At 36.0% G+C, this 25,863-nt stretch overlaps 1 protein-coding gene across 1 annotated transcript in view; it reads left to right on the forward strand.

The window, feature by feature from the left end:
- The window catches only part of PTH2R (parathyroid hormone 2 receptor), a 115,917-nt gene that overhangs the window by 24,903 nt on the left and 65,151 nt on the right, over positions 1–25,863 (forward strand). The window contains exon 2 of the mRNA XM_072416824.1: positions 15,313–15,415. Within this exon, the coding sequence (XP_072272925.1) occupies positions 15,313–15,415 (103 nt within the window). The remainder of the gene's footprint in view (positions 1–15,312; positions 15,416–25,863) is intronic.

Below are 25,863 nucleotides of genomic sequence, written 5' to 3' on the forward strand. Positions count from 1 at the left end.
TTATAAAAGTAACAAGTAGCATATACAAAACAATTGTTTTTGTAGACCATAAGTAACAGGTAGCTAAAATTATAATTTATTTTTACATGCATTTATACTGTAGCAGAATTACTAACGTCATATATCGGTGATCCTTTATCACCAATCTGTGGCATGCCTACTCTTCATTTCAAACAATTAAAATAGACCCTACAGATGGTGCCACATTCCAGATAAGTACAACAGGGAAATATCCAGATAATGGGAATTTTAGGGAAGCACTAAACACAACCTTTTTTTTTTAACACATTATACAACAAGACTCCCGAGTCAACAATGGAGGTTTTTAACAAAAAAAGTGCTACATGCTTATGCAACAGAATTTTCCATCAATGTAATATTTATGCGTTTCGCTATTATAGTTTTCTTAGGGGAAACATTGATTATTGTACAGTTGACTCTAACATGCATAAGAAGTAAATACTCAAGGAGAACACCTCAACACAATTTAAGGAATACCGGGACAGAGGGTCCAAAACCAACTGCATTTAATTGCATAAGCAAACAAAACAGATTATGTCCTGCAAAAATAAGATCTTTCTATCACAAGAGTAAAACATACTTTTTTTTTTTAAATTAGTGAGTACCTAAAATGTCCTATCATTTGAATTTTTCTATTACTTTTCATTATCAACATTTACTACTATTATTCTAAAAATGCAATATTTAGTTTTAAAGGAATTTCTATTTGACTCTTGTACCTATTACCGAAGACTGCACTATTGCACCAAAAAAAATGTACAAAACAACTTCAAATTTATGTTAGTTTTCCAAGTGCAAGACTGCAAATCTATTCCTGTTTATATAAACTACACATTAACTAGGTCTACATTAATCAGATCAGTAGGACGTGTGTCAGCTTTAGAACAGCATGCACTTACTACTGAGAAATGTAATTTATAAATTAAATAAACAGCATCGTCCTGTGAGGGAGGAAAGAAAAGAAAACAGCCACAGTACTGACTTGTTTCAGCTTTTACAACTCATCTATAATAACTTATATTAGCTTTTGACATTTATTATTATTATTATAAAACAGTATTAATATAGCATCAACATATTAGGCAGTGCTGTACATTAAATAGGGGTTACAAATGACAGACAGTGACACAGGAGGAGAAGAGGACTCTGCCCTGAAGAGCTTACAATCTGCGAGGTGGGGAAAGTATTGTTCTAAACATATCTGCTATCAATTTGCAACAAAATTTAACAAGTCTCTATAACATCAGTTCATTCTATAATATGTAACATTTCTCTAAAAAAAAGAATGAGATAACACATACATATGCAGTGTTATTTAAGCACAATGCAGACTTTACTAATACTTAACTTTTTTGGTGGAGAAAATTAAAGGAATTCTGACAGAACCAGTTAGCTCCTTAGGTTCCCTGGCCCCTTGGTTCCCTCCTTAGATTTCTTAGCATGGCTGTTTTATTCTATTGGAAAGCTCTTGGGCACTGCTATCATCACCTAATTTATTTTAAATCAGCGGGATTATTCAATACTCATCTTGTGTCTTTACTGTACTTCTACGAATAGAAAACTTTAAAGACTTACCTAAATAAAATACAATTCTATGATCACAACAAATCTCATGTGGTTCTTGTAACTTTACAAGAGTGGGCACCACCTGTGTAATGTACTGACAGCAATTTTTGGTATCTACAAAGTATTTAAGCTCACACATATGGTTGTTAGATGTTATAAATTGATACAGAACCCACAACCTCAGCTCATTTGATAAAAAGCTCTGTCATTGTAGAAACAAAAAAGCATTAATCAACCTTTAGATTTAGCTTTAGGTGTACTGCGTCTCAGCTATAGCAAAAGGTTCACACTAAGGTCTTTAAAAAACTGTAGTACTGAATTTACATATACCATAAATTTACATATTGTACATAATCTGCTTACTGATTAGAAATAGATTAAGAGAGAGAGAGTATAAATCAAGATGCCTAATTGGGCAAATTTACTGATTTTTACTCATTACAAAATTTAAATATTCACTGATTAGTTTATGCAGATGTTTGCACCTTCAGGAACAATTCTCTGGACTGTTGTAAAGTGCCTTTATGAGAAAATGAAAATAGAAATAATAAAAAAGGCTAGTCACAGAGAAAGCAATAGGAAAACTGCATAAAATAAACATTTGTACTTTTTAAACAGAACTGATTAACATTCCTATGGTTGTTTCTACTAAACTATCATGAACAGTATATTACAGCTCTAACCCCCAGGATTAAAATCCAATGTGAAAAAAACAGACCCTGGCCTTTTATAAATCTCATTACACGTTGCAGTTATAAATTCCCTTGTCCTTTTTCCTCTCTAATGCTAAGACTACACTAATGTTACATTTATATTCTTATAAATACCAATACAACTTTTGTATGAGTTTTTAAGAGTTTAGAAAGGTGAATTGAACCATGCTTTGTGGCAGAGAAGAGGAAGGAAGCTGGTGTGAAGTGGTCCATTTGATTTATTGGGAAATTTAAACTTAAACTTAGCTTAACACATCTTTAGTCACACTTTCTCCAAAATGCAAAGTTAATGCGAAAAGCAACATACAGAGCTTGCAAATGTAAACTGTTTGTTTTTTCTGTTTTGTTTTTTTTACTCCAATACATTTATCTAAAAACCACAACCCATTAACAATACCATTTTTATAGTCGTTTTATCATATAAAACATCTGGTGTGCTATAAAAACTGCTCATATTATTTTTTAACTACCTATAAAGCTGTCATTTGACCATTACTTTCTTGGAAGTGCTTCAAATTTATATGTACACAGATTTATATGTTACTGTGATTAGAATATTGTGAATATTAGTGTCATCCAGTGTTTTTTGACCTCTTTTCAGCCTAAAGGTGGTGGTAAGATGTGTGTATATGTGTATTGGGTTGGGAGGACTATATTTGGTAGTTGTGGTATTAGGTTGACATTTTGGATACAAGCTGTTCCCTGACAATTCATTTTTTGCTAATAACTGGAATGTTTATCAAGGAAAATGCAAGCTTTTGAAAAGGATGTTTTCGAGACGTTACTGCAGTAAAGTAGAAAATAAAAATATGCTATTCATTTAAAAAATGTGAACAGAAGGGTCATTTTAAGATGCTTACTTTTGTAATATTGTTTTTTCATTTACATATTTTGTTATATTGTTTATATTTTATAATTATTTTTTATAATATACAGATGCTCCTCGCCTAATGACCAGGTTCCGTTCCTGAGACCTGGTTTTTAGGTGCATTTGTTGTTAAGCAAGGAGCGTAGGATAGACCAGGTCTGCATTGCTGCAAGCATGCAATGGCGGTCAGTCATTGTGGAGGAATGAGGAGGAAGAAGACAGAGGGAACCCAGAAGACGAAGAAGAGGAGACGCCACATGGTTGTTCACTGTACAGTTTTTCAGATGTTGACTCTGATTTTCACTGTTCTCGCAGGAGCCAGTCATAAATGCAGATGTTAGTAAACAGGTAAATTGTATAACAAGGAATACCTGTACTTTGAACAAAATATTATCATTTAATTCCTTCAATCCTTCAATGTTCAATCTTTGAACATTGCTGTGCGAAATTAAAAATATTCATTTAGCAGTGTACAAGAAAATCTATACAAACAATATACAGTAATCCAAGTAATGTTATACAATAATATTTATTGTACATCTGTTGAGGAGGGGGAAAGGGGATCGGTTAAAGGAGAACCTTAGCTGCCTGTATTTCTTTCTGCCTGATTACTACTAAAGAAATAAACTGGTAGTAAAAGAAAACAATCAGACATGATGTGTATATAGTCTTAAAAAGTAATTTGCTTTGTTGTCAGATGTCAAAAGGAACATGTTAATTTTAAGTACCTGCAGTATACTGTTACAGAAACAAATTTACTCCTCGCTGCACATACCTACCCGCATTTCCTTCGATTTTCTGCTGCTTTGTTTACCCACTAGAGATAAAACAGGACAGTACTGTGTCAATCTAATAGTCAGTCACATTAAACTAGACTTGTTTTTATTGTTTAGGGTGGTTCGTAGATTGTCTTAGTCACGCCATAACAGCTGAATAAATGGCTTGGGCAAGCTATTACAAATCTTACAAAAACAAGTCTAGTTTTTTGTGAATAACTACTTCTGTATATACCAGGGGTCTGCAACCTGCGGATGCGGCTCTTCAGCCTCCTTGTTGTGGCTCCCTTCAGCTGCCGCGGGGAGATCTCTGATGGGGGACCCTTCCTCCCAAGACACTGCGGAGGAGGGGGATTCCCTATCCGGTGTTCTAATGAAAAAAATCTACCAGTGAAATAAATCTACCACGGGGCGTGTACAAATGGGTGTGTACAATGACATCCCCCTCCTTTGAATTTTTCTTTAGTGGAAGAGGAGGCAAAATGGCTCTTTTGATAGTAAAGGTTGCTGACCCCTGGTATATACCATGACCTCAATTGAATAAGACAACACTATGGGTTTTGAGTTGCTCCAGGACTTACTCCAGTAACATTATTTATTATGTGTACATGCATACACTAAAGTACCAGGAAGAATAGCTGAAATCTATATATATATAATTGTATGTATGTATGTATGTATGTGTGTATGTATGTTCCACCATCACTCGAAAACCCATGGAGACATTCCAACCAAACTTGACTGAGACTCATGTGAGTGCACCAGTCATCTTTGTACAGCACTCTGCTATATGTCAGAGCTATATTTGGATGTATGTATGTATGTATGTATGTATTGCTCAGTGACAGTGTGCCTTTTGCTTATGTGTGTGTGTCATCACTAGGAAAAGCATGGAGACATTTCAACCAAACTTGCTGTGTTCCACCATCACTCGGAAACCCATCAAGACATTTAAACTAAAATTGCTAGATATATGACTTAGACTCATGTGAGTACACCGCTGATCTTTGTACATCGCTGTGGTATATGTCAGAGGTATATTGGCATGCATGTATGTATGTATGAATGTATGTGTGTATGTATTGCTCAGTGACAGTGTGCCGTTTGCTAATGTTTTTACATACTTTTTTTTGGACTCTTTACAAATTTCTGGCCTGTAATAAATTCTCGAGAAAACGTAAGGCGATTGGCTGGGTGCAAAAAAAGAAACAACACTGTAGACAAGGAAATCACTATAGCTTTATTTGATTCTTTTTCCTGTATAAAATAGGATTGCAATAAATAAATACCCGGGCAACACCGGGTTATCAGCTAGTGGTATTATAAAGGTGATGATTTGTAATATACATAGTTTGCTATAGTTACTAGTTCTGTGAAGCTGCAAAGGATACAATGGTGATTTGGGATACATTGTTACAAGACAAACTTGAACACAACAAGTAGTGTTCTGCATTAGTTTTTGGAGCAGTAATACATCAAACAACCAAATACCAAAATAAGTTAAGGTAAAAAATTAGGTAAGTAAAAATAACCAATTATGGTCCTAAAAAATAACAAGTATATTTCTTACATAAAGTGAATCTAAACAACATCCATATAGTCCATGGAGCAGAAAAAAAATATCTTCTTTAAAAAAAACAAAATCATTGGCAAAGAACAACTTTCATTTTTATTTTGTAACATTTTCCCATACATTAACTTTTCACTCTAGTCACCATAACTAGATAATTGTTTAAAAGACAACTGCCAGTATCAAAAGCATAAAATAAATAAATTATTTCTTTTAAAAATAAAAAATATTGTTGAATTTTACTGGTAAATAAGAATTTAAATTAGAAATGTTTAAGGGTACAGGTAGGCTTATTTCCTCTTTTATAATGGGAAAAAGGTAAGTAAGGGTTAGGTTATGTTAGCTTAACTATCCCTAACTATATGCTGGAAGGGCACTTTTTTATCTAATCTGTACTTTGTTCTTCTATTTAGACATTTACAGATGTCACTGTTAAGTTATTAGGCCAACGATTCCTTGCTGTGTGCTACTGCAGTATCCCATACTACCTATTTTGCCCAGCAATGTCACTTGCAGCAGCAAAGAGTATAGAGAAATAGCAGCCGCCACTGCTTCCCTTTAGCCATGCAGCCTGATGGATTTATGGCATTCCCAGTATCCATTGTTAGGATGTCCACAGCTGAAGGGGATTTCAGAGTAAATTAGTTCCTGACTCAGTCCTGCACTGCCATTGGCTGCTGGGGCTTTACAGACTCTTTCCTGCCAGTCACCAGTGCCTGTTGTAGCATTAAGCTGAGCTAATCTGTGTTGGAGTTTCTTGGTTGACTTACTGTTGCTCACTTTGCCTGTTTCTGACCCTACGAGCTAATGCTGCCTGGACCAACCTATTGGATGTGACCTTGACTCTGTTTGTGCCCCCATGTACTTCTTCTGATGTACGGGTTATCTGGTATTATCTGGTATTATCTCTGGGTCTGAATTCTCGACTAGTCTATACAAATTTTGGTAACTCTATCTGTGGGATTCTGGTCAGTCTCTCCAGACACTATCCCTTGCGGGTAACCGAGAGCTGGGAGATGCAACCAGATTTCTGAAGCTGAATGGAGGCTTACTAAAGGTGAAGACTGTGGCGTCGATTGGGGGACTGGTGTCTGGGAAATACTGGTACTGACCAGGTCCTTACAGACACGGTCTGCCAGCTGAATTAGCCAAGCCATGCTCTATGTTGGTATTGGCCAAATTTACCTCTGTCATTAACTTCAATGGGAATCAAGTTCTGCTACAAATCAATTCATACATTGTGGTAATTCAGTGCACTGTTAGTAAACCAAATTAAGGCATATTTGAAAACAATACTATTTAATCAAAAGCAGTCTTCATTTTTTTATTTTTGAAAAAAGAAGACAAAGCAGTCATTGTTATTTCTATTAAAGCATTTTACATTTAAGGAATTAGACTATCAACAAACATAAAATACACACCTAATATATTTGCATCTCTACTGGTAAAAAATTATGAAAAGGATCCTTTTCCTACAAATATAGTCACATCTGTGCTAATTTGTTTTTTATACATATTTCCTGCTTTAATTAGGTGTCGGCATTTAATTAAACTGATAAAAATATTTTTGCTGTGGTGCCTGAGACAAAATATAGGCAGCTCTTTTTTGCATTTAGTAAATTAAAATGATGAAATTAGTACTCTCTTGCTGTTGAAGAAACGTTAGTGGATTTATGTACATTTCCTTTGCAAAAATATTTAGTGAAATAAAAATCTTTTTCAAAGACACAGCTGTCTACTATAATTGAAGAGTAAAGGTACACTTTGCTGTTATTTCTGGGCAGAAGTAACTACCCCAAGCTATTATTCTAATGTTTCAATCAACAATGCAGTTCCCAGAAGCTAGTAATATATGCAGGTCATAAAAAAAATATAAACATTAAAAAGATGGCAACGAATGTGGTAGCCTGAGGAAATAATTTTCTTGTTGCACTTCATTCAGGAGTAATAATGGTATGGGAGGCAATCCTAAATATATGGCCAATGGCAACAGTAGAAAGCAGAAACTCCAGACAAACTCTAAGTAAGTGTGTCACTGTAACTTCCTATGAGGGTATTACTTAGCCATCCCCCTTGTCATTCGTTCCAAGAACTAAGTTATATTTACACATCTCAGCCATGTTATGGAGCAGCGGTTAAGCTGCCTGAGCATTTACAGTCTTACATTTATATCATCACATAAAATATAAATTGCCCTATGGTATGTATGTATGTCAGGCCATTATATAGGAGAACCACAGTGACAGGCAATGGCAAGACCTTTTTTTTTTTTTTTTTTACTGTTTTCAGTTGTCTTTTCAGTTCTCAACTTAAGGAACATCTTTGAAATACCTGCAGCTGTAATTTATGTACCATCAGGCTAATTTAGATGAAATTGCTCAAATATCTTCAAGAGAAAAGTGTAGACTATGATAAAGTGATATATGGCCAGTCTTACCTTCACCAAATAGGGAGTTATTTACATCCTCCTGGTTTCTTCTATCACCTGTCTGGTTAAAACCCGCTTATTTTTCACATCTGCTCAGACGTAAATCCGGTTTCTTCAACACACTTTCAAGCTGTTTGTTTACAGATGAATAGTTACAGGGAAAACTGAAGGAAGGGTTTTATCTGCTTGTGTTCTTATTTGAAATGCTTCTTCTGCCAGCTGGTTGTCCATTGTATGAGGTCAGACCACACTAATACTTTTGTCCAAATTGTTAACAAAAGAACATGCACAGAGTATGATTTATTAAAGCTCTCCAAGACTGGATAGAGGATAGACTTTCATGGGGAAACCTGGGCGATCCAACAAACCCAGAATGGTTTGCTTTTAGTTTGCTAGTTTTAAAACCTGGACCAGATCTATTCCAAGTTTGTTGTATCACTCAGGCTCTCACGTGCTAGTTTATCTTCTCCAGTATTTTAGAGGTTTAATAAATCGGGCTCACTGTTGGACAAAGTGGCCATCCAAAGCCTGAGAGTTTGTATAGCCTCTATAGTAGGCTCATATTGGGGGTAAAAAGAGGCAGCCCTTTTATATATCCCCTAACAACAGATCTGATATTGTGTACTAGGCTACATGCTTTACAGATACAAGGATTTAGTGCAGTCTAGTTTGATTTTTAAACCTCTATATATGTTGTGGAGGGTACTTATTTCTTCCCTTGTGGGACCTTTCCTGGATAACTTTCCCAGTTTGCCCCATACTACAAGCAAGAATTTTGAAAAATATATTTATTTTATGTTAGAAGCCCCCCCCCCCCCCCCAATGCTGCATACTATTATATTTATTTGAGAATGTTTACAGAAGAGTTCATCAGATGTTCTAAATGACATTGGTACAAATACGCATAGAAAGCAATAGGCTTGAGAAAGTTAAACCATTTGCATTTCTGTACTGTGTGTTCAAGTACATACTGTGTTTGTGTGGCTCTGGTGGCAAATTTAATTAAGACCTAATAAATAAATTTCCAAAACAATTGAAATACAGACAGGAATACAATTAATTTAATAACCGGAAGGTGAAGATGAATACATGCATAATACAGCTTGGAGTTGACAAAAACAATAGTTTTTTTGTAAAGGATACATTTATTTGTGAAAATGAGAACATTTCTTCATTTTTATTAGTTCTTCCTAAAATGCAGCTGCAACAAAACAAGCAATAAACAGCTTTAGGATAAGCCTTTACTTACCTTAGTTCTTGAAGATACTCCAAAGCAATTCATCCTCAAAGTTTATTGGCATTGAAGTATTTAAATCGAGTTCTCTCAATCAGCTTGACTTACTCTGCTTCCCCTGCCAGCAGAGACTCCAACTTCCACCAGTTTTCTTATAACTAATGTAGGCACAGATGAAAAAGTAGCAATCTGAGGAGGTATCGCTATAGGTGAGCTGCTGGGACAATCAATACTTTGGTTAGGAGTACATATTCACAACATGATATACAGATTTTGTTTGCTGCATCGGATATATTGCATGCACAGACCATCTATTAGAGATGTAATCATAATAGGTAGCCTTGGAACTTATGACACCAGCCAAGAGATGAGTGCCTGACTCTAGCAATGCCCATGATTTTCCTGCCAGCAGATATTGACCTGGCATTCTAAGGTATCCCCTGGAAACAGTCCTACCACACACAGCACTGTAAAATAAATAGGTCATCAATAATTATTGTAACTTCCTCGCAACTGACTTTTTGCACTGACTGAAGGATAGGGTTGCCTTAGTCAAGGTTGGCATTAGGCTTCCATGATATATTTAAGAAATGTCACACTACTCTCAACACTGGATCTGATTTATTAAGGTTCCCTGAAAATGAATAATCGGTGAACCTGGGTAATCCAGCAAACCTGGAATGGATTTGGTCCAGGACCTAACTTTGGTTTCCAGATCAAGCCTTTGAATCTGCACTGGGATAACACACATGCCCCTAATTTTTTTTACTCTCCCTTAATTTTGACTTCACTCACAAATTGTTTTAGGGTTCTTCTGCATGTGTATTTGGGTGCTGATATCCCATAGATCATGGCAGCCATTGGTGAATTCAGATGCACTGAAGATGAGGGAGGTGATGCCATTGCTTTTCATTGCATAAAACCACTATGCATGGCAGCACTGATGTACTGCCTGCAAAAAGCTTAGATGCAGGGCAATTATCAGGCCAGTTTCGCAGGCAAGCTGTTGTAGTAACTAATCACTTTGTGGCAATATAGAAATATCCATTTGCCTTGCCATAATATTTGCATTGAATGACTTCAAGGAGGTCTAGACATTCTCTAATTGTATGGCATGTCTTTGTAAGTTTTTTTTAGCTTTAAGTAAAAGTTCTATGTTAGAATGAGTTAGCTAAATAGTAAATCTGCAAAGTTTGTATGTACCTATTTTGTACTTTTATTTTCTTTTACAAAACTATTACTTTACTATTTCTGTACATTCTTGGGAACATGTGCTCATTGGCGATTGTTCTGTAAGTGTGCTAAAATCCATTTTTAATTAGGATCCTGCCACATCCTAATACAGGTAGTTAAGGACATCCAACATACAGACAACTCCTAGATACGAACAGGACTTCCCTGCTCGTTCCTGTGCAGGATAGAGGCTTGAGGGGAGGGGAGATTTGCATGACTTGCAACTCTTTAATGACCAAGACAAACTAGGGGACTACCTGTATAGAGATCGCTATTGGTGTAGAGAGTACATTTTGAGTTATTTAATTTCTAAAAATACTATTTTCCTTTAATAAAATGAATAGTAGCTATTTTCATATTTCATTTATTTTGGATAAATATAAAATGTTTAAAAACACTGCACATTAATTTCATATTGTCTTTTATTCACCCCCCGGGTGGAGTTCTAGTCTCCTTTTCAGAATTATATTTCTTTCTGTGGAAATGTGAAGTGACTCAGAGAAGTGAATCCATGCTTTCAAACAGACAAAAGGAAACCTCAAATCATGTTGCATTTTCTGTGTTGTCGCTTGTCCTGCACTTCTCTACTCTGCTTTTACTTTCTACTATCACCGTTAAAATATTACAAGAAATACTAAATAATCCCTACTACAGCTTTCACATAAATTCAAAGATTTACAATGTATGCAGTTTGTATTTAATATTGGAATGTTCGATCAGGCTAGTGATTCCCTTCCAGGTGAAACAATCAAAATTTTTAAATTAATTTCACTTTGTACTCTTTGAGCCCTTTATAACATTTGTTTGCATAGATTGTTTCAAAATACTCATACAATTTAACAATGGCAAACTATTGATTTTGTCATTAATTTGTCATCGATTCCCAGATTAAGGCTCACTGCACTCTGTTTCACTCAATCTAAGCCAATAATCACTGTACATTTAATTGACTGCAAAACAGTTTTGCCCTAAACACTCATATGCCCTCACTAACCCTTTCTATTACAATTATCTTGGGGGCAACTTAAATTATAATTGGGTGTTCTTCAAATACAATTCTCCTGGTCTTTCTTTGAAATGTATAAAAATTCTGATAAGGAAGTTCCACTTACTATCTAGGGGTGAACATTGGGAGATGCAAAGTTTGCCTCTGAACTAGATCCTTTGAACCTCCTCAGCCAACTGGGACCCCCAAAGGGACAGAATAATTGGTGGACAGAATAATTATATAATTATTGTCTGTGTTCCATGGCCCTAACCATATGCAAATGTGCATGTATTAGTGATCTATACTGGCATTCACTTTAACCCTTTGTGATCAATTATATGTAAAGTTTATTTTCCTAGATCAAAGTTTTCAGTATATGTATGTCTCAGTTAACATGAAAATAACTCTATGGGCCTGATTTAATAAAGCTGTCCAAGGCTGGGGAAGATCCCCTTTTATCAGTGAAGCTGGGTGATCCAGGAAACCTGGAATAGATCTTGTCCAGGATTAAAAATATTTGCTAACAAATAGCAAATGATATAAGAAATCCATTCCAGGTTTCCTGGATCACCCAGCTTCACTGATGCAACTGTATCTTCTCCAGCCTTGGAGAGCTTTATTAAATCAGGCCCATAGCGTTATCAGACCCACATAACTCTATGGGTCTGAAAACCAGGATAACACTCAGTTGTTTATTCCAATTTCTCTGCTGGGGGATAATTTGGCATTCTCAGGGATAGGGGTATTTTAGATTTAGACTTGTAATGTTGTCATGAAGTGATATTGTTTCCTTACCAACTAACTCTGCAGTATGGTCTCATTAGATTTATTAACAATTGTGTCTGGCCATGTCAAGCTGTGATACAGTATAGTGCTAGAATGTTTTTTTACATATATTAGACATTAAATTATTTAAAAACATCAACTCTAGTGAAAATCTATAAAAAAAACTAGAGCACTCTAGATCTATAACTCATCAAAATATTGACATTATCAAACCTGCATTAGGAATGTCCAATCTTTTGCTGATTATACATGTGTAGAAGTGGGGGAAGGGGCTCAGGAAAAGCCCTGGTGATTCTAAGCAGTATTCCAAGAGATTTATGCCAAAGTGTAATTGGTTTTCAGTGGTGCACAGTGGTTATTCTGGTAAACGTGATATTGATCGTTTACCTGATAGTGCTAACATCTTAAATTGAAAAGCAAGCTTAAACACTTCATGGTTGTTGGTATATCTAATGGACAATATTCAATCGAATTGTAAAGTGTGTCCAAGTTAAAGTATGTCCAAGCGTAAAAAACTTTAAATACAAATTTTTTATACATATAGCTTATCCACCCTTAGGGGCCACATTATTTTTCTATTTTCCAGGCTTAGTACATTTTCGTGAAGTACAGAAAAGTACCTTGGCAGTCACTCTGTCACCATATCTCTGGTTCTTGAAGAGCAAACTTTTAAACATTTAACAGCTGGCGGCAGTGGTACTGGTATTGCTTACTGCTGCCCCTATACATTCTCTATGGCAGCGGTCACCATGAAAATTTTGGTGGTCCTCGGCGCTGTCCGCTGCGCCCCCGAGCAGGGTCAGGAGAAGGACCTCACTGGGAGGGTGCACTGGCCAGAGCTGCGGACCATGTCCCTGGTACAAATCGTAGGCTCAGGAAAATGAGTGCCTTGTGTCTCTGGCTCAGATCTGCGATGGTAGTGTGGGTGGGTCCTGGCATCATGATGTCACTATTGGGGAAGTTTCTTCCCCTTTGAGTGACACCTGGCTCCCCACACATGCGCGGTCCAGAGCCCGTAAATTTAGTGGTCCTTGGGTCTGAAAAGGTTGGCGACCACTGCTCTATTGGGCTCCAATGGAGAGAAGCTATAAGTAGCATCTTCTGCAGGGCATCAGTTCATTGGCACGAGGAAGCCGCATCTGCAGCACAACCTCCTGGCCAGTGTGAATATAATATAACCATAAAAGTATAGTAAGCTGCAATATATTATATTTTGATTGTGGCTAAAATACACTTTAATTACTGAATACAGTTTCATTACTGCCTCCAAATAAACTGCACAATAAAATAAACATATCTGTTATAAGGTACCCAGAAGACTCTATTAGCTACTAAGATACAGTAAATTTGTATCTTATGATACAAAGTGTTCTAGTAATCTGATACATCTACTGAAGTGAAGTCCTCTTGGCAAAACAACAATTTATATTGTCAAGATTATCACTGCTGTCTGTATGTGAATATTTGATATGCTTTGCTTACCCCAGTTTCTTGCTTTGCTTTAGGCATTTATACAAATATATAAAGCATTCACCCAGCAGCGAGCTGTGTTCTCTTAGGGTACTTAGTTTTCTATTTCTTGAAGCACTGGACTATGAATTAAGCAATACAATGAACTGCTACTGAAAATTGGAAACGGAAGTATTAAATCACAAAACAAGCTAACTTTGTCAGTTCTTGGTAATTGCTAGATGTTAAGTTGCTGTCTTGTATTTAGGTGTGTATTGAAAACAAATGTTTAGCTTTGTTTAATCTGTATGTTTTCTAAATGTCAGAATTAAGGAAAATGCAAGCCAAGCATTTAGTTAAACCAATAAATTCTACTCCTTTCTAAAGTAAAAATCAGTGTCTATTTTCAGCACAAAGTAAAATATCCAGAAACTGTTTAGGAGAATATGTGCTTATTTTTTTTTATTATTATTACTATTATTATTATTATTAATAATAATAATAATAATAATAATAATAAAAAACAGGATTTATGAAGTGCTAACAAAATATGAAGCACTGTACATTAAATAGGGGTTGCAAATTATAGACAGATACATTGGCTGAATGACAATGAGGAAAGAATCTAAAACAATGACGCTACATACACACCACTTGCAGTCTGTAGTGCCATGGCATTAGGGGCAGCAAGTCATATCAGTGGCATCCATTTTTAGCTTTGTGTTAAATTAATATTTAGCAATGGATCCTATTAAAGGAAAACACGATCCTTACATTTGCAGTTAGTATAGAGCAACAAGCACATAATCATAAATGAGTATATGTCAATAGTGGAAAAGCAACTCAATATTCTCTATCCATTGTACCAGTTGCCAAGCCCAACAATAATCAATATGAATAGAACAACTAGAGAAGAAGGGCTTTTTCTATTACTTTTTTTATATGGTTATATAGATTATATCATCTAAATGAATAAAAAGCTGACCTTCACTATTTATTAGAATATTAGATAATTTGTCTAATAATAATCCTAAAATGGCAACAAAAATACTAAATGTAGCATATATATAGAAAACAATTCAGTTGTGACATCTGCTCACATAACTGGCTGTGTTCTAGAACAAATGTTCATATACTGTAGGCCCTGCAGGCACAGTGACACCATTTTGCCCTACAGGATAAAAATATCTCAATTATTCATTAATATCTTAAAATGCTGATGTATGGCTTCATGCTATTTCTGGTTATGGTTTAATAAACATGGCATAATTTCTTAGCTGAGGGACCTCCAAGAGGTGATCCTATTATTCCCACTGTGATCCAGACGGCTATCGTTGGCCCTGTTAAAAGGGGTTTCCCAGGAACACGCACATGTATTTGTCTACAAATGGAAACGTAACTGGTCCTAAACAGACAGAAATCGGTACAAGTCTCTAAATGTATAACAAAATTGCACTCAACAGATCTCCAGATCGCCCTTGTTAACATAACCTTAGCAACCACCATACAGTATCAATGCCCAGTTGTAGATATACTGCCTGTTACTGCTATAGTACTGCCACAGCTCTGATGAACTCTGATGAATTTCAATTACTAAATCTTTAAACTGAATTAGCAGCTTAATTTTCATTGAAACAAAACTAAAAAATAACATTTTGTATGTGAATTTTCTTTTCTTAGATTTATTCTGGTGACACAGTTACTGCTGAGGAACAGATTTACATTCTTTTGAAAGCTAAAGTACAGTGTGAAATCAACATCACGGGCCAGCTGCAAGAAGAAGGTAAAGTATCTGATTAATTTCAGTTTACTATTATTTAAAAAAAAAAAGTACCATATATGCTTGGATATAATCTGAACCAAATATAAAACAGATTACCTATTTTTACATGAAAATTCAGGAAAATGTTTTAAGTGGATTTTAAACCTAGGGCACAAAATGTCACTGCTACTGTTACCATTTAAAACATTATTTAATAGAAACTCCAAGAAAATTAATGTGAATAAATGCATCTGTGCTGTTGCACCTAAAAGGAAAAACTAAAATCACATGGGCTCTGTCTGTAAGTCCTTTTTTCTCTATTTTACAGGTTAAAGAATTTTGTATTTTTGAGTTGGTTACAAAGGGTCACGCAATGGCCCGCAATGTTTTTTTTTTTTTGGCCCCCAAAGGAATCCTAAACATGAATTTCAGATGACCCTCCGCTGCCCTGAAATAGCGCCGCTACTACAATTCTCAGCATCACTCGGGTCTATAGACCAGCATCCTCCCTGCCTATATGTTGCCCCGCATTGGACTGTTTTCTTGACGCAGGGAATTGTAGTAGCAATGCTTTTTCAGTTTCAAGTTTGGCCCACAACTTTGTCTAAGTTTTTAATTTTGGCACACTGTGTATTTGAGTTTGACAACCCTGTCCTAAGTTATGCTTTGTGCATGGTTAGTGAGCCACAAACTAATGTCTTCAACAGAATTTGTTGCACACTTTGCATGAGAGCACAGTTCCCTCTACTCGTATGACTTGAGAATAATTACACTGGGCCTGATTTATCACAGCTCAGATCAGTGAACCTGGGTGATCCAGCAAATCTGAAATATATTTGCTATTTGTTAGCAAATATTTTCAATCCTGGACCAGATCCATTCCAGATGCACTAGATAACCCAGGTTCACTCCAGTCTTGGAGCACTTTAATAAATCATGGCCATTGTCGGGTTGAAAAAAGTTGAACAACAAGGAAATTAGGTATCATACACATCGCCATCTACTGCTGTGACCCAAGCATAAACCAAGATTCTTTTCCTTTTCTTTTTGAGGTAAAATAAATTACTTATTCTTGAGTATTTATGGTATTTTCTGGAAAGATACTATAAGGGGGGACCAAAGTGTAACAAGTCAAAATCTTTTAAAAGGGCTTAATTGAAAACCTGGAATTGGATGTTTAGATAATGAGATCATTTTGAGTTTATGTTGTGTTATAATCAGGTTTTGCATCAAACATTACCACATCAGCATGCCTTGCTTGGTGGCTTGGCTTGTATGGCTTGCAAACAGCCATAAAACACAGTTCTATGAGAGTAGAGGGTAGAGGTCAATTATTCAGCTCTTATTTTACTACATATGTTTTGCTTGACATGCTAAAAATGAAAAGTGGAATCAATACTGCGTTCTACATTTGCTGTGTGATATGCACTTGTTAAGTTGATTATTTTAAGGTGGACTTTTTTAGCCATAGATATACCCAGGCCTATTTTATTAAGGCAATATATATTAATTGAGACATACATTTAACCCTTTATCACAGGGGCTTATTTACTCTCCGAAAATTACTTGCAGTTCTGTTTCTTCTCCATATCTTCACGCATTGGTGACATTATCAGCTCCTTCCTGCTGCCTAGTGGGATTGGTACAAAACCCTGTAAACACTACAAAAACTTGCTGCCATCTTCTTGTTCTGTTAAGCAGAAGTACTGAGTACATATGAAAATGGGTGAAAAAAATTGCTCGATTTCTATCTTTCTTTCTTCATCCCAGTGCAGAAAGCAACAGACATAGCCCCTGATTCATCAAGCAAAATCGGATTATCGCTCGCGCATTCGTATTAGCGATCCGGGATCGTACGCGGTCGCGCTATTCAGCAACTGAAAAAGCTCGCGCACGGAGCCGCGCTTATCCGACAGCTTTTTACTGGCGATCTTGCATTACGCGCTCCCTATTGTGAAGGCTGGAATCCGGCTGGTAGTGAGGCGAGTGTACGCGCATACTCGAGTCCGGACCGCGGTAATCCGCGATCGATGGCCGCGCGTACGTTCGCGCTTCCAGCGAGCGCGGATTTCATTGATGAATCAGGGGCATAGTCTGCAATCTGTCATCATAAATGTTATTCTAAAGGGGACAATTCTACACCTTGATAATGAATGAATAGCTAAAAAAACCCTAACATTTATTTTACCCAAGAATTATCTAATTTTGCAAAATAAAAATGCATTACTGGGTTTCATTAATTTAATAATTTACATTTACAGCAACTAAAAAACATCCAATATCAATTAAAAATATTAGCTGAAATGAAAAAAAAAAGTTTTCTGAATTATTTAATAAAGTACAAATCAATAATGGTGAACTCCATGAAGCAAACAAATTCTTCAATTTATCATAGTAAAGGGTAATGTCAGCATATGAAATACTAGTTTACTGAGACATCAAGGATCATCATAAACCATACGGCAGCAATATGACAGTAAAATATGCAGATATAAAACAAGTTTATGTTTGGTTTACTGCTGGCATAATACTTACATGCTTCAACAAAAGTTTGTTTTTCCATACCAAGATATAGAGAAATCTTAGAAAATGTTTTTTGATATATCATATTAATAATTGTAATGCCTATTTTCAATAGGGATGTATAGCTAGATAATTCCTTATTCGGGAATAGTAACCATGCACAATTTAAATGGCTGGGCCAAGCATTTAAAAAATGTATGTACCATATAAACCAATGCTTTTTTTTAGCTTTACTTAGGAATACAGGAAACCTGTATCGACCTGAATCAAAATGCAGCTATCACTGCTAACATTTAAAACAGTTGTCAAAAAAATGGTCAATAAAATTTTACTGTAACATGACAAAATTCATCCAAAGTTTTTAAATGTTAAGTAAAAAGCAAATCACATGGGTTAAGTTTGTATATATTTTTCCCCTTTTACCCCCGACGTTCTAATTATGTCCGTATTTTTATGTCAAAAGCGATACATTGTTTTGCATCGAAATTTGTTGTTTAATATTTCAGGCCTGTAATTCTTGGGAATAACTCCGGGGTATGATAAAGTTTGAAACACAAATCATAAATTATAATATAATAAATAATTATAAAGAATTTTATACATAAAATTATCATTAAAATAAACTTTATTAAAAATTATTTTTTAAAAAAGATTTGTCCAAACAAAGGTACAATAACAAAACAAACTTTTGAATTCATTATTTAATATTTGGATTTATTTTTTATTACTTTATCACTGTGATCAATGTTTTAAAAGCAGAGTACAATGTAATCTGCTTTTAAATTTCCCGCCAAGCCACGCCTCCCCATCACATCGATCACACCAGGGATGTGATGCAGAAGCCGGCTTGGGATCGCTGAGGATGCTGCTGAATCAAGAGGAGCAGGTAGGACTTTTTTTTCCTACCCCCACTGTGGCTCGGGGTTACCGCTTTTGGTATGTAAAATTCCCTCCCAAGCCACACTTGGAAATACCAAGGCGGTTGTTTTTATACTTTTGAGTTTGTTATGAAGGGTTGCATGCTCTTAAATTATATTTGTGCTTGGTTGTTGGACACTAGTACATGGCACAGTGTCCCCACATTAAGTGTAACAAACACTAATATGGCAAGAGTTTGTTACACACTTTACATGATGACAGTGTGACATCTACTGGTGTGAACTAAGTAAAATGCACTTTTTTTTCTAATGGAATTATCTATATTTATGTAAGGTATGTTTATAAAGCAGTACATGTGGCATTTACCAAACATGATGTTAATATTAACCTGTAAATTAAAACATAGTCAGCAGGAAAGATTACCTTTAGTTAAGATTTGGTGAATGTCATATTTATTGCTTTATAAATATGCAGCACAATGATTTTGTATAATATTATTATTGATACATATACCTATTATTATTTAATGTATTAGACACACACATCTATCTTTTTACTATGCTTCTGCATTTATTTATAATTAACTCTGAATATAATGTAGTGTGCAACTTTGGAACCTTCAACCAACCAATTGCCAGGACAGCAGCAGTTTAGTTCTCAGCAATAACTGAGCATCTACATCTCATTGTAGGTGTTTCTGTGCTGTAGTGGAGTACTTCATATTACCTTACCACTGATACATTTCCCAACTTCTGAGCTTAAAGTTTATTCAAAACCAAATCCTATTATTTAGTTTTTGAAAGATTTTAAAGTAATATGCTCAAAACCATGCCAGATCTTCATAGCTGCTCCTGCTAGGGAGATTCACCCTGTCCATAGGATCTGCTATTATTGCTGGTATAGAATATGAATTAAAAACCCAAAATGCTAGAATTTTCAATGGGAGCTAATTAGTTTCCAATGGAGAAATCTGTTCTGGTACCATTTGTAAAATAGAAGGACTCCTATTATTCTAAATAATGTTTTACTTTCTGGTGTGTCTCTGGGGCAGAGGACGAAGGAGATTCTATTCAATAACACTGACAGTATAAAGGTTCACCATTTTCTACATTATCCAAAAAGATCTTGGCTTTTGAATTACTTATGCTATATGATTAAGTATTACAGATAATAACATTTATCAAACCCCCTCCTTTGTAAACAGAAGGCTGGGCCCAATAGCTACACTGGATGGAGAAGTAGAATACTGTGCTGAAAAGATAGTATACCTAAATGGAAATGATAATTTGATATTTTGATGTTTTGTTTTTTCAGGGATTTTTCTTTACTATTTATAATGTTTTCCTCCACATAAAAACATGTATTACAAGACATTTATTACAATGAATTCCAACAAAATTATGGATTAGCTTTCAGGCTGTGGTTTGAGTGATTGAATCCTCTAACAAAGCTGTTTAATTAAGGATAAATCACTGTAATGTCTCTGCCCTGATTAATTAACTAGTGTGTACATTTCAGACTTGGATGAATTATAGTGTTAATAATTTACTGGAGCAGAATGGTTACTTGATTGGTATTTATCTATTACTAGGGATGAGCGAGAATGCCACTGAGAATGCTCAGTGTTCTTCTGCATTTCCTCTGCGATCCCCGGGCACTAGAGGTTAATTATCCTCCAGTGCCCCGGGATCGCAGTGGATTCTCATGGCTGCAATCATTCTTGCAGCCCTGAGAATCCTGTTTGCGATCCCCAGCACTAGAGGTTAAATGGGGACAAGTCTCCCCATTCAAAACCTCTAGTTTTCCTTGATTGGCTGAGGAAAGCTTTCCTCAGTCAATCAGAGAGCACTAGAGGTTTTGAATGGGGGGACATGTCCCCATTTAACCTCTCGTGCCAGGGGATCGCACACTGAGCTCATCAATGAATGGAGCCAGCGCTGCATTCATTGATCAGCACAGCTCGCAATCTTTTTTTTTTTTCATTTAAGCTCGGTTGGCGAATTTTACCCTGCCATTCTCGCTTACAATTTCGGTAAGCGCGAATGGCCGAATTCGCTGTGAGATCAAGTTTTAAAAACTCGCTCGCTCATCACTATTTATTACCAACTTCGTACTACCTGTTAGTTCCATTGTCTTTTTTATCATCTATATACACCCTGTATATTTTAGACTCCCCTTTATGCCTTGGATGTTCCTCTCCCTTCCTTTTCCGGTTCCTTCCCTTTTTTGCAGGCCCAGCCTGACCTCCCCATTGGAAATTATACTCTAGTTTTTGCTACTACTGGTTATGTACCCTCTTCTTTTTGGTGCTTGTTGTTTAGATATTTGTTTCTTCATGTATGCCTTTGGATTCCTTCCCTCACCCCATTCCCTTTTACACCCAGTAACCCTCTTTTAAATGTAAAATAAAGACATAGTGGGCCTGATTTATCAAAGCTCTCAATGAATGGAGAAGATAGACTGTCATAGGTGAACCTAGGTATCCAGCAAACCTAGAGATATTATATTATTATGTCTATCATTTAGATTGCTTTTCAATGTATTGAGACAAAATGTCCTATATCATGCACTACAGGAAGTTATTCTTTAAACAGTAACAGCTGTCATAAAGTGGGAATTGACAGCAATAAGGAGAGTAAAAAAATATACCAGAATATCTGTGCAGTTTGCATTCGAGCACACTTTATCAGGATGTATAAATGTTTTGTGCATTACAAAGTGGAAGTGTATGCACACTGTCTACTGAAATTAATTTCTCTGTAAATTTTCTGTAAATAAGTTTGCCCATCCTTTACCAAAGTACTTATGCACAACAAAATGGACAAGGGGTAATAGTGCTGTAATAATGTCTCTCCAATTTGATTTGTTGGCAGTATATAACTGACCACATATGCTCAAGGCTACCAATGATATTATTGTTTTCCCATGAATATGATTTATTGACAGAATACAAGCGGCCTTTAATATTTGGTGGAAGTACATTACAACAATCTTACCTGGATCAGATAAAAGCAGGCACAATGAGAAGATATCAGGTGTGTCAAGATGTTCTAGATGTTCTACATAGCAAGGGCCAACTCAAAAATAAACACTATCCATAAGGGAACCTTTGCTCTAAAACATAGTGTGTATTAAATTGAGGTGATCAAAATTTAGCAACCTGTTTACCGACTGCCTGCACTTGGGACTGGCTCCTCCGAGGAGTACACTGCACAAAACTGTAAAATGTAAATCAACATGGTGTCTACTCTTCGGTCTTCTGGTCTCCAGCTGTCTTCCTCCTCTGCATTCCTGCACCGGTCCATCATGGTCTGGAGACTGCTCCTTGTTTATTACCAAGAGAAATTGTATTAATCCTATAGGAGAAAATACAGTTAGAGGCTGTGATTTCCCACTTTTAATGTATAAGTTTGGTAAGGACATCACATCCCCTGGACCATTGAAGGTTGACTTCTATTCATGGGGAAATATGGTTATATTAAAAATAATCATTTAGGTTGTACACACCAGAATCGATCTTGATGGCATCTTCTGCACAGCTCTGTTGCATAAATTTACTTTAATGAAGAGCATGTAGGCAAACAGCTTCTTCTCAATCACAGGAGAGCTGTTACACCTTTATTGCTTAAATACTGTAGAGAAAAGTCTTATCTTGGAAGGACTATCGGGCAAAGTGGAACATGTCTCAAAATTTGTCGAACAATATTACAAATGCTTTGGCAAGTTGTTATAATAAAGAACCATTTCTATATGTAAAAATTCAACAACTTTCTTTCTTTCTTTTGTGACCCTGAAGTATTATTGTTTGCTATATAAACTGCTTAAGTATTTATACAAAATAATGGTCTCACTTAATCGCCTAAGGCAGAAAAAATTAGGTGCATTTAATCTTTCTAGATAGCTTAGGTCCTCTATGCCCTTCATTAATTAACTGAACTGCATATTCCTGATGGGGTTTTAAAGGGGAAGATCTGATCAATAACTTTAAAACAGGCAAATGCAAGTCTTTAGGTCAACCAGGGTTCATCTAGAAGTTGCTTCTCGTTCCTTGAGTAATGAGCAACTTATGCCTTTCAGATCAAAGAGACTCCAATGATCCTTTAGGCCAGAGGTAGGCAAACTCCGGCCTTTAGGTCCGATAAGGCCTAGCCAGTATTCCAGTGCAGCCTAACACCCCCCCTAGAATTTTATTGTTGGATGCGGCCTAATTGAATTGTCGTGTTATTGCGGTATTATCGGGTTTCCACACAGTAACCCCAATTACTATGCCTAAAAAGCAGAAACAACACGCAGCTACCAGTCTCCGGAAGGTTGACCTCAAACGTCGTGATTTCAACCCCAAATGGACTGATGAATTATTCTTCATCCAACGCGGCAACAAAGCCGTGTGTTTAGTGTGCAATGACAGCAACAGCACTTTCAAGCTGTCGAATCTCAAGGGGCATTTCGATGCCAAGCACGTGCACAAGTACAGAGACTTTCATTGACTTCTACCCTCAGCTGCCACATGCGGAGTTTCCAATGTTGTTAGCACGTGCTTAGCGTGTGATCGCAATGTTTAGCAGCACTTATTCGTGCGAGCAGCTGTTTTTCAAGATGAAGTTTTGTAAGAACAAGCTGCGCTCTCAGCTCACTGATATTCACCTTAATGACATTCTGTTGCTGAACTCATCATTAGACTCTGATATTGTATCTGTCTCTAAGAACATGCAGCATCATGTTTCCCATTGATCGTACTGTATTTTTAAATAGAAAACCTTTCCTTGGACACCTTGTTTCTTCTGGCCTAGTGTGCCTTCTTGACCTCCTGAAATGGCCTAGTAGTCCAAAAAGTTTGCCGACCCCTCTTTTAGGCTATCTGTAAGCGAGGTATTCATTCCACTGTCCAGCAATATAAGAGGTATTCTTCCTACTGATTACCATGCTAATATTCTGTGAGTTGTTGATATAGTAATTATAGCAGGGGGTTCTCTAAAGACCTGAAAGTTATTTAATTCATTCCCCCATGTTAAAAAGGTTGAGAAAAGCTGCTGTAGGTTACCTATACACAATCACACAATTGTGTTCTGTGCTTTTCCAGACATGCAGAATTTCTGTTCTTTGCATGTAAGGTGTTCACCAACATTGTCTACATAGTAAGATATTTTTATATATTTTTTTTACTTTTCCTATTTTTTGTACTAATATCTGTTTCAAGGCATTCAACAATACAGCTGTTACTGTGTCCTTGTTTTACAAAGTGCAGCTGGAATACACCTATTTGAAATAAGCTATGTAAACTCTGCGTATTATAATTGAAATGTTCTTATGTCTGTCTATTTGGTTTTAAAATGTGAATTTTATTTTTTATTTGGTTTTAAATTGTGTAAATGCATAAAAATGTATGTTCACTTTGTTTCATCATTTGCATCACTTTGTTTCATCACTTTGTATCATTCAAATACACTATTGTAACTAGCATTTTGAAAGAAACCCTATGCCATCTTTTTATTAGTCTTGGTTTTTACAGAATTTAAGTGCCAACATATGTTAAATTGTGGTTCTAGTATGTATAATTGCTTATGTTTTCTTGATCATTTGTAGAGGTACTTGTTTCCATAGGGACATTTAATATGTCCTTAGTTACGCTATATTTCTCCACTATTTACCAGTAATTTTATATATTAACATCTACCATATATGGCTCAAAGCAGAATAGGTTTCCAACAACCTTCCCATTGTGAGCCTAGTTTGTGTCTCAACAAATGTAGACTGAAATATGAAAGAGAGAGAAAAAATGGAGTGGGGAAATTGGGTGAGATAAGGTGAACATTGAATAGTGTTTCTGTACTATTTATTTTAAATCCACGTGTCACTTTTATAGTGCAGGTCTAGAAGAAAATAATGCTCTTTGGCTGCAGTGGACAACATATGCAATAGCTTCTTCCTTTTTTCTAACACTGGCAGATTATCCTACTCACTCTCACAAGGACAAAGTGTTTTGTGGCAATGTCCTCAACAGAAATAATTCTATTTAAAAGAATAATCTCTGCCTATACCAGGTGGTTTTCAAAGAATCCTATTGGATCAAAACTACAATATCTCAATAAACATGTTGTTAAATTAGGCTACCAGGACACACAAAATAGGCTTCATATAAAGAATTAATGTGGATTGTTTGTCGGCAATTGTGAGCATGGTGACTATATCTCTTTTTTAGAACTGTTCTTTCCATTAAAAAGCCCCCACAAAATTGTCAAATTGGTGCCTGGGGCTTCCAACCTATGAGCGCTGCGAACCGCCTTCCAGTGATATCCACTGCTGTTATGATATTCTGTGCTGCTTGATCTTTGGGCCCAACTTTATGAAGGGCAATACAAACACTGGTGCAAGTTACAAGTAGGCCCAGTTATCTTGGCTTAGTTACAAAGGGGTGAAAAGTTTGATGACCAGTGGGTATGATCTACTATAGCTATCAGGAATCCACAGGTGTGGATCACTAGTATGAATTCTGAATTCCATATGTCATCAGCTTTAAACTTAGCTTATCATTGCAGTGTTTGAATTCAAACAAAATATGTCAAGATAAACAACTAGAATGGTGATATGTATGCACTAATAATAAATTAGAGCAATTATTAAAATAAGTAGTCACCTATAAAGAGGGCTTTGTATCCTTCAATTATGTGTTTGTATTTGAAAACAATGGTTTTATAAATAAATCAATATTTTGCCATTAATGTTCTGAGATCTTGCATGGAGGAAGAGCTGCATGTTCACTAAACCCTTTTTCATGAACAACTAGGCTTCATGCAGGTCTAATAAGTATTTTCTGGGGAACTTCTTACCATTAGAAATGATAGCCGGAAATATTTTTACTTGGTAGGATGTGTGTACATAGCTTTTTGAGATGCAGTTTATTTTGAGATGCAGTTTTTAGTTTGCTTAGTTAAAGACCCAGAACGTATTTTGTCATCAAATTGCTGGGGAGAGAGGGTTGTGGTTAAGGAGATCTTTGAAAAGTGGCACAATAATGGCAGTTGGATACCTACCAGTGTGGTGGTCAATGAACCTTATATTGGCAGAAG

The sequence above is a fragment of the Pyxicephalus adspersus genome, chromosome 7 (assembly GCF_032062135.1).
Source record: "Pyxicephalus adspersus chromosome 7, UCB_Pads_2.0, whole genome shotgun sequence".
Lineage (NCBI taxonomy): Eukaryota > Metazoa > Chordata > Amphibia > Anura > Pyxicephalidae > Pyxicephalus > Pyxicephalus adspersus.